Below are 14,892 nucleotides of genomic sequence, written 5' to 3' on the forward strand. Positions count from 1 at the left end.
TTCCATCAAAGGGAGCAATGTTGTACTCCGCTGAATCGGAGCTTTCTTCGTGTACATAGAGCCATCTCTTCCGCCACCCTTGGACGGAGTCGGGGAATTTGACGTCGAAATAATCGACGTCAGGACGAACACAGATAACGACGCCGCCGATGTTATAGGCGACGCCGTGAGAGCCATTGCGGCGGATGCAGAAAATGCGCTTCCACAGAGCCCAATTAGGTTGGACCCCGAGGAAGCACTCACACAGTGTGATGAAAATTGAGATGTGGAGGATGGAGTTGGGCGTCAGCTGATGCAGTTGAAGCCCATAGACAAAGAGAGACCCCGAAGAAATTCATGGATAGGGGGAGAAAGACCGCGAATGAGGTGGTCAACAAAACTGACTCGGTACTCCATGGGAGGCGATGGATAGCTCTCCTCCTTGGGGAAGCGCAACACATTCTCCTTCTTGGTGAACCCCAGTTTCTTCAGCAGATTCATATCCTGGCCGGAGATTTTGGATCTCTCCCACTCCAGATCTTCGGCGGCCATGGTGGATTCTGGAGTACTGTGCCTGGTCAGACGCGCGCGCGGTGGCATCAATAAGCTTGGTGGCGAAGGGTGTGCGAATGGCTGGGCGCTTGGAGCAACGAGAGCAATGGAGAATCTTGCAGAGGAGAAGCAGAGATGCGGCGCGAGCGAAAGGGCTAGAGGAGAAAGACGATGCCTCTATATAGAGGTGTGTTGAACGGACACGCCGTTGGATTAAGAATTTGCGGAACAAATGTTGTACACGTGGACGAGGGGTAAAAAGTAATTTCATATAGACAAGAAAGCACAGCGGCTACAGTACGTGCGCCAGGAAAAGCGGAGGAAGTGTGTCCCCCACTTGCACAACGTGTCAAGTTGACAGGATTTCTAGGCCCACAAGGCAGAGAGATAAGCGGTTCTCGCGTTTTCCCGATACATTGGTCGTGGCTGTCATCAGCAGTGATGTCACCTTGGTAAAAGAAACTCTCGGCTATGAAGCTTTGCAAGAACGGCGACACCAGAAGACTATGGTTTAGCTCGAGAGCCTTTGAACAAATACAAGTATTTGTTCAAATGCTCGGGGGCTACTTTGGAAAAAAGAAACATTCGGATATGACAAAATAGAAATGGCGAGAGCCTATGACCAAACGCAAGCATTTGTTCATAGCCTCGGGGGCTACTCCCATCGGGAACGCTGTTCGCGTGCCCGATGAAATTATTAAAAAAAAGAAGAAGAAGAAGAGAAGAGAAAGAAAGAAAGAAAGAAAGAAAGAAATGAGTATATTTCGAGTTATACAAATAACTCTACATATATACTCCCATCGGGAAGGCAATATAAGTCATACATCGACTCGATAAAATGTGCTATTCCAACAGCCGAATAAGCACTCGACAATATATTCTCAGAACGCCAAAGTTGCAAACAATTTCGAATGCCGCAAAACTTTGCGAAGGTAAGACCCCGGATCCGTTCGTGTGGCGTGGCGCCGTCTCGACGTCGGTTTGCTACTTTTTTCCGTATCAACGGATACGAAGAAAAATCCTAACGGACGCGTTAGGTACCCGATAAATATGACCGGGACTCGACGGAATGGTAAGACCTTAAGCGGCACTCGTCGAAGTTTACACCGGTATCCCGAGATCATGTCCGGGGACGTGATTTTGAAGTAGGTTTTTGCGGATTCCCACTAGAGCAGCTTAACTAGTACCGATCCGTCGGATGAACTAGCCCCAACTACCATTATCCCTGTACAATAAAGAAATTTGTATGCAAAGATATGTGGTAAAGTTCAGAGTTGTAGAATAAATATAAAGGTGGAGATTTTCCCTGATTCTGCGATTCAAGCAAAATCTCGGAGGCTACTGACATAGGCATCCCCAATGGGCCTGCCAGAGAAGGTATCCGGGGTTTACTGAAGGCCCACAACCCGAAGGATAAGAAGATTCGGAAGCCCAAGATATTATTAAGGAAAGCTAGAGTTGTAATAGGAGGCATTATTTGTAATCTTGCGGGAAGGGTTAGAAACCCTCCCGGACTCTGTAAACTTGTGAATCACGAATCCCTCGGCTCCACCTCCTAGATAAGGGGGAGTCGAGGGACAAAGAAAGGATCGAATCATTGTCTCTCAAACCCTAACTTTTACATCGTCGAGTACTTTTCGGCTGAAACCTTCGAGATCTACTTGCCCTCTACATCCAACGAAACCCTAGTCTACAACTTGTAGGCATTGGCAAGTTAATACCTTGTGAGGGGGTATAATAACTTTTCAGTCACCAAACCCTAGTCATTTCATCGACACAAGCATCAGGGTAAGAACAGCAAGAACATATCAAGAACAGCTAGAACAGGTGACCAGCAAGAGCTGCTCCACCTATTCCAGCAACCACCAGAAACCAACCAAGATTCACAAGCCTGCAAGGAGGAGTAGGGCAAGCAAACCAAACCAACCAGAAGCAATCCTCTACACCAACAACTCATTCTAGGAGCTGGAGTGAGGTATACACTGATGAACATGAGCAAGCCAAGGTTTTGCTCATAAAATAAGCATATGCATAATCACATCAACAGAAAAGGGTAGAAGTAAAAAGAGAGAAACCAATAGGAAGGCACCCTGGGAACATTGATTATGCCAAACCAGTGGCATAATCAAAGATATCCAGCAAGGAGATGATCCTATATAGCTAGCCAGAATTACTTAGCACCTATGACCAATACACCATCAGACAGATAGACAAATTGTGTCTATTTTTGTTTGTCAACATCAAAAGCTACTGGCAATCCAACAAAAGGACCACCTAGAGAGCATCTAGTGAGCCACATCAAGCCAACAAGGGGGGAGCCACCCAAAAGCAGTATATGATTACTGCTAGGGTCACCTCAACCACTGAAACAACCCAAACCATTAAGCCTTGCACAGTTATCATCACCCAGATGGGTTCAAAAGGAGGGCTAGGGTACACAACCAAGTGTTGGCATCCATCTAGCCCCGCCACGATTAATAGAATGATCACAACCGCAAGCGAGTTCACATCACTTATCCATTTCGAGTAAATCCAGGCAATATAGATAAGTGAATCATACAAGTAATCAAAGCACCGAGCTTTGCGAGATGATCCAATGGATCATTGCAAGCAACAACAGAATCGCTTGAGCAAGCACCGAGCACACACCGGCACATGTCCGTGACACACACACATCACGGATTGAGCGAGCGGCAAGGCACGAGTAATAAGCACAAGCAGCTTTTACAAGCAAGCGATGATCATATGATCATCAGAAGCTTGCTAGAGCATGCTACAACATGCTAGGATCAATTCGAGTATTAATACATGGACCAGATAATTAAATCAACCATATAACCTGAACAATTACATCACAGATAAGCGAATAAAAGCATTACAATTGTATCCAGAAGCACTCCATCAAGGGATGGAGTTGTCAAGTCAACAGCTAGGCTCAATTGAGCATGTCCATGAATATAAGCACAAGAGATAGCACACCAGGAGCACTGGCACTTGCAAAAGTGCAAGGATCATACATGATGATCAAGCCAGGGGCAAGGAATTGCACACACAGGAGAGGCAGGAGTCATATAGCAACAGCAGGAACAATTAAATAGAGCCATAGCATCACAGTATGCTCATGAGCAAGAGCTCATGAGTTACAACAGCAAGTTATAGTGAAGAACAGCAGCACAGCAGCAGCATACGCATAGCACCAGCACAACAGCTTGGATTCATGGCAGCAACACAGCACAACAGCATACGTGCATCCATGGCAAGCACAGCAGCAATAGCGCAGCAGCATGCCAAGCCCTAGCACGGCACATCAACAACATCATGGCATGGCCAGCATCTCCACGGGGGGAAGCAAGACCAGTAGCCAGAGCTAGACAAAGAGGAGAAGGAGAGAAGGAAGAAGACGAAGGCGAACATACCTGGAGCAGAGCACCACGGCGTCACCGTGGCGGCACGGCGGCACAGCCTGGCCACGGAAGCGCCAAGCCATGGCCAAGCCAGGCGTTCGCCGAGCGCAGCGGCTCCAGTGCAACCACGGCGAGGCACACGGCCACGCCACGGCGCCAGGTTCGTCGGCGGGCGACGAATTGCCGCGAATCACCACGGCTGTGTCGCAGAGGCGTTGGGGGCGAGCGGTGGCGGCGAAGAAACACAGATCGGCGTGGACCGATCGGTGCACCGTCGTGCGGCCGTTCGATTGCGACCGATCTCGCCGGCGGGGATGGCCGGAGGCGGCCGGAATAAAGCGGCGACGGCGCAGGCGACCACGGCGTCACGGGAGAGGAGAGAGCTAGGGTTTCGCGAGAGGGGAGAGGAAGAGAGCGACTGAGTCCGACCGAGCCGGTTGGAGCGGCTCGGGTTAGACTCAACCCGCTGGGCCACCCTGACAAGTGGGCCCAGGGGCATTTTAGACTTTTCACAAATTCATTTAAACCAGAAACTTTGAAAATGCATAGAAAATGATAAATAGCTCTAAAAAATAATTAAAAATATGAAAACTACTCAGGATAAAATTCTCTATCATAATAAAATATGAAAAGGAATTTTCGAAGACAAACAAGATGAAGTCCAAATTTGATGATTAAAATAATCAATTAAATCACACCTTATATTTTCAATAATGAAAATAAGTCCATAAATGCTTTTGGACTTTAAAAACACCTTGACAACATTTCAAGGTTGTATTTTACCCTAAACAGAGTATCCATAAATCATTCTTAGTATTAACCTCTCACATGAAATGATTAAAAACACCGGAAGGGGGGGAACAACCCTAAAAGCTGAATCATGCATAATTGCTTTTTTAACCATTGCCCTTATCGGACAATGATGCTATTTTTCAGCAACAGAGGACAAGGGTCAGTCCACACCATCCAACTGCAACACTTTGCAGTGTTCAGGCAAGTTCATCGCTTGCTCATTCCATTTGAGTATTTTTATCAAATTACTTGCAAAATACTATGCTTATCACTATTGCATAAAAAGCAAAACCACTATTTTCATAACTATGAATATGACTAAGTGGTGGGCAATGGAACCATGGATTGTGTTGATATGGTGGAGGTTCCATTGCAAGGGTTTATATCCATCTAGGATTAAACAACAAATGTCGTCCGAGTGATTCTTGTGCCGTAATACCCGTGTTAACCATAAGATCCGGAGTGGGACAGAGTAGTCAAAAGTGTTTCCACCTCTCGTACATCAACGGATGCGCTTACCGTAGACACTTGATCTCGAGGGACAAGCGGTGGGGTGGAGATCCCATTCTAATTCCCCACGGTAATGCGGTCTGTGATGGGTTGCATTGGCCGGCGAAGGACCATGGTTGCGACCTGGTAGTTGTCGAGGTCGGAAGATATCCTAGTGGTATAGCCCGGCGAGGACCCAAGGTCGGATTTGCAACAACAGGTGGGTGTGCGAGGTAGCGGAGGAACATGATTGGCTAGTCCTTATACCGGGCCTCACACCGAAGGAAGTGTGGAGGGGAAACCTGCCCGGTTGGCACCAAGGTTAAGATCTCTTATGGGTAAAGCAACACACCTCTGCAGAGTGTAATGAATCGTGACCTGTCACTCCCTGTTCCGGGATTTGGAACTACGAACGCTGCCGGAAAGGAACTCCATGAATTTCTAGTAAACCGGTGAAGGCTGACGGACATAGTTCTTTGGAATAAAAGCAACCTCTTGAAGAAATGTTTATCAAAACCTGCATTGGTATTAGACTTTACGGTCCGATATCGTAGCTAGTGCATTAAACACCTCTTTTCTATAATGAACTTGTTGAGTACGCTCGTACTCATACCACTCTTAAAACCCCTGCTTAGATTGTCCGAATCGGCTGGAGGAGGACAACGACGACCACTGAAGGAGCCGAAGTCATCGGCTATGAAGAACCAGACCTCTCTGGAGGTGTCGAAGGAGTAGACTACCTCATAGTCTACGGAACCGGGGAGGGTTCCGGAGGAGAGCAAGTTTAGACCTACCGAGTAGTAGTAGTATCCGAGCAGTACGGACTCTTAGTACTTAACTGCTCAAGGAGAATAAATGTATAACCTAGTAAGACTCTTATATTGTAAGTTGAGTCGGGTTCGCCTCGAACCCAGAAGTATTCCTCTTAGGACCCAAGAGGAGCTCCGAGATGATATGTACATGTTGCTTGTAATAATAAATGAATGAGTTATGGACCTGCTATGTTCTGCTGTACTACTCTGAGGGATGTAATATTTGCGGATTGGTACTTCGTGAATGTTATATCAACGACTGGCATACTACAACATGCAGTGGTATGCAGGGTCACCACACCGGCCATGGGGTCATTTGGCGGCCAAGGCACGGGGCGGCCAGGACAGGACGGCGTAGCGACGAGGCGCGATGGAGGGGTTCCAACACGGGATGGGGGTGGCGTGGCGGCCGATGTGAGGAGGCGGCGGGGTTGGCTGGCTGCACGGTGGGGGAAGGACCGGTCGAGGCTTGGGGAGGGAGGTGAGTGAAGAAAAGGAAAAAAAACTATGGCATGTAGGCTTCTTGTTGGCATATTCCAGAATGTACTATTTTACCGCTTCGTCAATTTGAGTCTGTATTTGCATTTTCAGTGTGTACTATTGATTTTACAATTTAGAATTTACGGGATTGATGCATCTAAAATGCATGCATCAACTTTGTAATTTATTGTGCCAAAATCATTATTAGCATGCAATTATATTATATTTATTGGTACTAACCTATTGCTAGTTTCAAAAGTACACAAGTTCTTGTTTTGTACTTTGTTGTGTAGGAAATGGCCAAATATGGAAAGAAACTAGTCATTATGGTGAATATGTCCATGCATAAGTTTTTTCAATTATCGCCACGGTAGACCCAAAGACATCTGACATAGGATCCCCAATAGGCCTGCCAAAGGTGGTACCCGGGGTTTATGCGAAGGCCCACGAGTCGACGAATACGAAGCTCAGAAGCCCAATTACTTGTTGGTAAGGAAAGATATAATTGTATTAGGAACAAAGAGATTTGTAACTTTACAGGTCGAACTCAAAGAGTCTTCCGGAATCTGTAAACTTGTATAATAAGAATCCCTCGGCTCCGCCTCCTATATAAGGGGGAGTCGAGGGACGAAGAGAGGATCGATTTTATTGTCAAACGCAACCCTAGTTTTCTAGTAGTCGAGTACTTTTCCGGCTGAACCTTCGAGATCTACTTGCCCTCTACTTCCAACTAAACCCTAGTCTACAATCCGTAGGCATTGACAAGTTAATCCCTTGTCAACAACGTCATATGAAAATGTTCCATAGACAAAGTTGTGGGGAATTTTATGAACTTCATTTTAGACATAACATTCAGCCCAATCGGAGTCTGTATGCCCCAGAATTGCTTGGATTACTGAAGGGTCCAGAAGCAGTTTTAGGATTCCAAAAATTGGTGATGTGACTGACACAAACTCTTGCCATACTTGATGGATTCAGCCAAGCACGATTTTATGGGCTCATAAAGGATAGATGGGAGTCCTAGGAAGGTTCTAGATGTGCCCAAGAGCCCTTGGAGCAAAGGGGCATCCATCATATGGCCAAGATTGAATCTCAACCTCTATATATTAAAGGGAAACCCTACTTTTGGAGGAGACCAAACATTTATCATGAATTTATTCCCTCTTGGCAGCCTCCAAGGGGGTAGAAGTTCCTAAAGATCAACACCATGGCCAAGGAAGAAGGAGGGCCAAGGTACCACTGCCCCCTAGGGCAGCGACGCCCCCCTTGGGCGTCGCCCTCCACAAGGGGCACCACGTCGGCATCCATCACCATCTCTTCCACGGGCTGCTCTTCATCACCAACATCTTCATCAACACCTAAAGCAACATCCTCATCTACCCCTTTGTGATCTCTTGGCAAACATGATATATATTGCAATCTATCACTTTTCCGTGATATTTTGTACCTCTATGCCTATGTTTAAGTAGTGACTTGTTCTTGGCAAATGTGATATAGTTTGTTATTGGTTGCATACAAATGTATGCTATCTTATATGATGATCTTGTTGTACTATCATATTAGTGCACACATATGTTGGGGATGTACAAGGTTGTCATCGTTGCATGTTGATAGGATGAGGGATAGCCGGAGTTTGACAGAAACCGAACCTCAAGTCTTAGAGATACATGTTGTATTAGTTCATGGTTAATCAACGAGGTATTATAATGGGGACCTTTAAACTTACAGAAGTGGTTGGACTTTTATGTCTTAATAATTACCTTGTTTTCTCTTAATTGGCCTTGAGATCAATCACTACGGGTGTATTTGCTCATGTATATAATTGCACCTATCTAAGGTTTCTCTCTAGAAGAAACACTAAAAAAGACTATACTGAGCTTCACTAATTGTGATAATCATATTAGTGAAATAGCAATTTCCCGAATAATTAGTCCCTTGAGTTACTTGACCTTACTCCACTTCTCCTCACTACCTTTACTTTAATTGCACTAGTTTTACTTCTTTTAGTTATTTTCAGTACTTTACAGTTTTATAGTTCCTAGTAGAAACCACACACACACTATAGTTCTCAGCTTTGCATAGAAGGCCATATAGGTGGGTTATAGGTCTTTAGATAATATATAGTTTACCTTCAGCTTCTCGTGGGTTCGACACTCAAATACTTATCGAATTATACTACAGTGATCCCCCGCACTTGGGGGTTATCAGGGATATGCTAGAGTTGCTCTAAGTCCGATTGCCACCATCTTGAGCAAGCCGAGGCTTTAGAGGGCAATACAACATAGTTACTTATTAGCCTATGACTATGCTACAAATTTTAGTTTGGACTCTCCATGCAACCCTAGGACTGTGCGACTATATCTATATAAGAAAATTCCTTAGGGCAGAAGATAATCACATCATTGTAATCGAGCACTTGTTGTCTATACAGTAAAATTCTAGAATGAAGTAGGATCTTGCCACCGTCATGAGATCTGAACCTCGGTAACTCATGTCTTGCTGTTCCGGACGCTCCATGCCTCACACACGCCTTTCCATCTCTCTCCGCCTTGAGAACACCTCATGGCGTACTCAACAATAAAACCATGACAAACATATTGTATTACCATCGTTGTACCCCTTCGCTCCTATGAGAGAGAGACACACAATTAGGGTTTCCCAGCCTCCCGCCGACGCCACTGCCGATCTACCTCTCCTCGTGTGACCTTAGGGACATGGAGGCGCGGTTGATCCCAGTTCTTGTCGGCGGGAGGGCTCCGATTTTTGTTGTTTACCGCAACATGTTTAGGGTCTGTGTCCTACTTAGAAAGGTGAAGCGGTGAAGACTCCCTAAAGATGAAATAAATTCCTCCCAGGCTAGCCTCCATTTCGGTGATGCGTCTAGCACCGTCGGATGGCTTGTTAAGGTTTGTCACTCATGGATCTCCCTGGATTTGATATGCACTCACTCTGTTCTACGCTTCTCTTTATTGGTGGTGGTTCCTGCTCATGTGTGTTGATCCTTTAGGATCTTAGCACGACAAGTTTCCATATGTGTACTATAACAAGCTTTCCCTATTTTAAGCTTTGCCCGACACCAATGAGATAGGGCAAGGACGGCGGCACAACTTTGGCTCACTCGGGTGCTTATAGTCATTGGTAGGTGGTTCGAAGACCCTTTTTAAAAATTATTACTTTTTCGTTTAAAAACACTATATTGTTGTTGAGGATATTGAATAGTTCGGTAGACTTTTGAAATAAATATTGTTTAAAAAATTATTACTTTTTCGTTTAAAAACACTATATTGTTTTGTCTACGGAACCTCGTCAAGAGGGCGGGGAGCTCCCGCACCACTCCCTCTGATCGTAACATGTGTTGTGATTTTAGTTTAAATCTCTACTATAACCATTGCACCTATTATGAATCGGAGGGAGTAACTTTGACTAACTCTATTCATCCAGAAAGGGAATTGGTTTCGGAAAGAAATTGGTGTGGTGAATGCTGATAATTTCTTCGCATTTTCTAAAAGCTAGTCAAAGCTTTGACTAAGGGCCTGTTTGTTTGGGCCGTAGTTGTTATTGTCATGCAGAGAAAGTTCTTGTGTAGAAAAAGCTCTTGTGCATCGAAAGTCTCTTGTTTCAAATTTCACTGTTTGGCAAATTGGCTGGCTGGCTGGCTGTTAAAGATGAATTGTCTGAAATACCCCAGTGTTTCGAGAACATGTACTCCGTATTTATTTTGTGATTTAAGTGTATAAGCGTTTCTTTGATTATAAACTAAGATGGAGTATATCACAATTGCATCCATAAAATTAAAGCTCTCTAGCATTGATTCCTATTGAATGGGACTCAGGACACGCGCAGGCTAGTAATTCCAACCAGCTTTGGTAGCATTGATTCGAGTGAAGACAGCAGTGCCTTTTTTTTTAAAATGGACAGGCGGCAGTGCTAGGGGACTTTCTTTTTCTCCTCGCTCGCGCGAAACGTGGTGCGGGAAGCGACCTGGGACAAGGGATGGCAGTTTGCCGTAAATATAAGAAATAACAGTGGCAAAGCAACGTACGGTTCAGAGTTAAGTGTTGAAGCTGCGGGAAGCTGCGGGAAGCACGTCCTGAGGTGCTTCGGTCGCGCAGTGCATTCTCTGCTTTGGCTTTTGGAAAGCCAGCGACGAAGTTGGGCTGTTTGTTTCAATCGCGTGGCTTATTTTCATGGAAAGCTAAAATAAGCTCAAACAAACATCCCCTAAGTGGCAACAGAACCTGAAATAGTTTTATACCTACTCTCGAAATGAAATAGTAGTAGTTCTATACCGGAAGAAAAGTACAAACGTAAAAGCCAAATCAAGTACACAGCGTAGTAGAGAGTGTCCCCTGATATACCGTGATACGTGTCGGCGCTCCACTACACAGGAATAAAAGTCCGCTGGCTTGACACCCTACCCGTCATCTCTTCATCAAGTCGTGTCTCGGAAAAGTTGAAGATCAGATGTCGAGAAACTCCAAGATCGTAAAGAACGAATAGCACCGAGGGGTGTGAGGCTAGAAAACGAAAGGCGATGCTGCGCCTCGCCGCGTGTCCGCCCACGTGCCCGCGCACCTCGGCTACGTTGCACAATGGCATCGCACGCGTACCGGAGAAAACGCATCCTCTATATTCCAACAAGAAGCAGTCAGCCAGGCATCACGGACGTATAAATACAGGACCGGCTAGTACAGCGCAAGCTGATCTACCATCGTCACTCACACTCAGGAAAAAGGCACAAATTTCAGCTGCTAGAACCAGTTTCAGCTCGTGATCGATCGCTTTGGCTAGCTACCGTCTTCGATCACGAGCAACCTGCCCGCCATTGCTGCAACTTGGATCGTCTTCTTCCTTTTCCCGTGGTATAAAGGAGCTCGCACGACGTGAGGTAAGATGGCGAGCGGCCAGCAGCAGCAGCAGGCGAGGAGGAACGGCGGCAAGGCCGTGCAGGTGCTGGACGGGTCGGACATCCGCGAGCTGGTGGAGAACAAGGTTGAGTTCGCCAAGTTCGTAGAGAACAAGTTCCGGCACCTCGACCGCGACGGCGACGGGAGGCTGTCGGTGAGGGAGCTGCAGCCGGCCGTCGCGGACATCGGCGCCGCCATCGGCCTGCCGGCGAGAGGGTCGTCGGCCCAGGCGGACCACATCTACTCTGAGGTATATGCTAGCGGATTTTACATGGTTTTACTTTACTTTGGTCGCTTAGCATTTTAGCAACAAGTCGCTGGAACTTGGCGATGCTTAATTTGTGTAGGTGCTTCGAATGAAATATAGTCTTCAGTGTTCGCCAAAGTGCACAAAAATATTGCTACGTCGCGTTCTTCAGTTGAACTTAGAAGTCACGGCTCTGTGTAGCCGGCATTTTTATGTGTAGAAAGTTCTGTACTGTGCACTACCCTGTTTCTTTGGACCCGTTCTTGTCCGTAGAATGATCCAGAAAAGGCACGTGGTTCTGGACCCCTCTAGTTTTCGGTCACTCCATTGCGATTCCAAACCAGTTCAAAAAATTCTGGGCAACATTTTTATACTTATCGGTTTTGCTAAATCTTGGGCGAGACTCAGTCACCTGAGAAAATTCTAAACATATTTTAGAGAAAAGTGCAATCTGAAACGAGTTGCATTTTTCTGAAAAATGCAAAACAGGGACAGATAAAATGCAAACTAAGGGTCTGTTTGGTTTGTGTCCCCAACTTGCCCTGCCAAAATATTGGTCATGCCAATTGAAGTGTCTCTTGTTTGGTTTGTTTCCAACTATTTGGCTGCCTATGATCGTTGTAGTGATTCCTTCACAAATCGTTGCCAAATTTTTGGCAACCCCAGGGCAGCAGATTCCTTCGCCAAATTATTGGCGTGCCAATATTGGCAGGGCAGCAACAGGCACGAACCAAACGCACCCTAAAACTCTAAACTGCAGTTGCACTCACGGAGGCTTGCTTATATGCCGCGGAATTCATTTGCGCTGCAGGTTCTGAACGAATTCACCCAGGGGAAGCAAGACTCGGTGAGCAAGCAGGAGTTCCAGGTCGTGCTGTCGGACATACTGCTCGGCATGGCGGCCGGGCTGCAGAGGGACCCGATCGTGATCCTGAGGATGAACGGGGAAGACCTGAACGAGTTCATCGATAGCTCCACATACGAGACGGAGGCGGTCGCCATATTCTCGCAAGTCCAGTCTGGGAACGCCTCGCTGCGGCAATGCTTGGCAGCTGCCCTTCGACAGCTCACCGTCGACCAGGGCATGCCGCCGGCGTCCGACTCTCTGGTATTCACTCTTCTTACAATTTGACAAGAAAATTTGCAACTACAAATATACAGTTCATGTCTGAAAAACTAGTTTCTGTGATAGGTTGTGGAAAACATCATAGAACCTGCAACGCAGCAGCTATCGGCGGATCAGCTTGACGGGCCAGCGTCGCAGGAGGCGTTCTTTCAGGAGTTCCGGAAGTATCTGGGGATCATCGCCCATCGCCTCCAAGAGCGCCCTGTGATCGTTGCACACAGCGAGAACACCTTTGATGGGGCTGGCGTCAAGAAGATACTGTCGAACAAGGCCGAATTCGACAAGGTATGTTGACATTACGATTCTACTTGAGCATTTCTGTTTAACTGTTCAGTGGCAAATTGAGAGACATCGCTGCATTCCTTCTCCAGCTGTTGGATTCTATGTGGGGAGACGTACCCAAGGAACACAAGGATAGAACATCGAAGAAGTACATTCGTGTCGCTTTTGACAGGATGGCTGCTTCGGTGAATCTTCCACCATATGGAGCTGTTGATCAGGTAAAGAAAGATCACTTCCATCACTGAAACTGTTATCAGATGTTACATGTTTTATGTGTGTGTAAACTTTTATAATGCGCAGGTGGATGCCGTGGTGAATGAGGCGTTCAAGATGGTGAACGCCGAGGACGGGAAGCCGGTGGACGAGGCCGAGTTCAAGAAGTTGCTCACCGAGGTCCTTGGGGCGGTGATGCTCCAGTTGGACGGCAAGACGATCTCTGTCTCCTCCAACACCGTCCTCCATGAGCCCATGTCCACTCCATCCAGCTTGTTATCGCCATCGCCCCCGTCGCCCATGGTGTCATCGCCAAGCGAATAGAGGCATGTTTTGGTAACAGTTTCCCCTGACGGTGTGATAAGGTTACCGCATTCGACGCCGGTGACGCTGGTTTCCACCTGATTACAATGCAACAACCTAGACGTTTTTTTTATGTAACTTCAACGTGAGACGTGGTGCTTGTACGTATGCTGTGTTGATGTACATGAGTGTTGGAATAAGCCTTTCGAACCTCCGGATTTCGTGAGAACCGGTTGGATGGTTAGGAAATTAAGCATCATGTCTAACCAAGGTTTAAAATAGCGCGCTATTTCTTCGCTAATACCACGCAATAGCATATTTGGAGGGTATACGCTAAATTTTAGTATTTTTGCTTGCTATGGCGCTATTTGTGAAATAGCATGATATATCGTGCTAAAACTTCATAGCGTTAGCGTGCTATTTTTTCAAGCTAAGTTGCTTTCACTTTTCGATGGTAATGAACTACAATATGTTGATTTCTCTTCTAGATTAGAACTTAATATCGCTAATGTTGATGATTTTTAATAAAGAATTTATACTATGTTTTTACCTTGTGGAATACTGATGTTAGCCTTCTAAAAAATTGGAGATCTATTTGTTGTATGTGGTTATATATGTATGGTTCAGTTATTTTTGGACTAAATATCCAACCTTTTTAGCGAAATCCTTTATTTTTGACTATATTTGATATCTTTTTTCAAAACGCTATTTGAAATATAGCACACAATTAGCACGATATAGCGTCCATAGCGTTTGAAGGAGGCCGACGCTATTTCATATAGCACGCTATTTTAAACCTTGTGTCTAACACTTCAATGTCTTATAAACCGCGGAGTATTTTTTAGTTAGAGCCGATGTTTTGATCCATAGCACCTAGCAGCGTTGTGGTGACTTCGTGAATCTTAAAACTTATTGAACTTGGGTTTTTGTTTCGGTGTACCCTCTCTAAACTTTGATCTAGAGAACGGTTAGATCTGTGGATAACTTATCCCTTCAATTTTAGTGGTTGAGAGGGAGAGCAGAGATCGGGAGAACACAGAAGCACTCTTTCTCTCGGAGATGTTCATATGGGTAGAGAATGTCTGTCTCCGTTTGTAGGAGTGTATTCATAGGGATTTGTATTTATAAGTGCGGAATTGCTAGTTCTAAGGCGCCTGAGATTTAATAAATCTCAGTCACTTAATTTACCATGGAATTACTCTTTTACGATTTGTACAAATTAGCTTGTGTTTTGTTAGGTGGGCTACCATTTGGCGCAAAATGAATTGGTCTGGCCTGCCGCTGGGTATTGGTTTATTTGTGGGCT

General features: G+C 45.7%; 1 protein-coding gene across 1 annotated transcript; it reads left to right on the plus strand.

The window, feature by feature from the left end:
* The first annotated feature begins 11,401 nt into the window (after window positions 1-11,401).
* LOC124653118 lies at window positions 11,402-13,839 on the plus strand. Its single transcript, XM_047192178.1, has 5 exons — window positions 11,402-11,665; window positions 12,474-12,770; window positions 12,855-13,073; window positions 13,160-13,288; window positions 13,371-13,839. Exons 1-5 carry the CDS (start codon window positions 11,402-11,404, stop codon window positions 13,605-13,607), a joined length of 1,146 nt encoding a protein of 381 aa, XP_047048134.1. The 3' UTR covers window positions 13,608-13,839.
* The last annotated feature ends 1,053 nt before the right edge of the window (window positions 13,840-14,892 follow it).

The sequence above is a fragment of the Lolium rigidum genome, chromosome 5, assembly GCF_022539505.1.
Source record: "Lolium rigidum isolate FL_2022 chromosome 5, APGP_CSIRO_Lrig_0.1, whole genome shotgun sequence".
Lineage (NCBI taxonomy): Eukaryota > Viridiplantae > Streptophyta > Magnoliopsida > Poales > Poaceae > Lolium > Lolium rigidum.

Bases quoted from the DNA above. Each gene is read 5' to 3' on its own strand.
- LOC124653118 (XM_047192178.1), top strand. From the start codon at position 11,402: ATGGCGAGCGGCCAGCAGCAGCAGCAGGCGAGGAGGAACGGCGGCAAG. The intron at 12,771-12,854 runs GTATTCACTCTT...TTTCTGTGATAG, and splicing joins CGCCGGCGTCCGACTCTCTG to GTTGTGGAAAACATCATAGA. The intron at 13,074-13,159 runs GTATGTTGACAT...TTCCTTCTCCAG, and splicing joins ACAAGGCCGAATTCGACAAG to CTGTTGGATTCTATGTGGGG.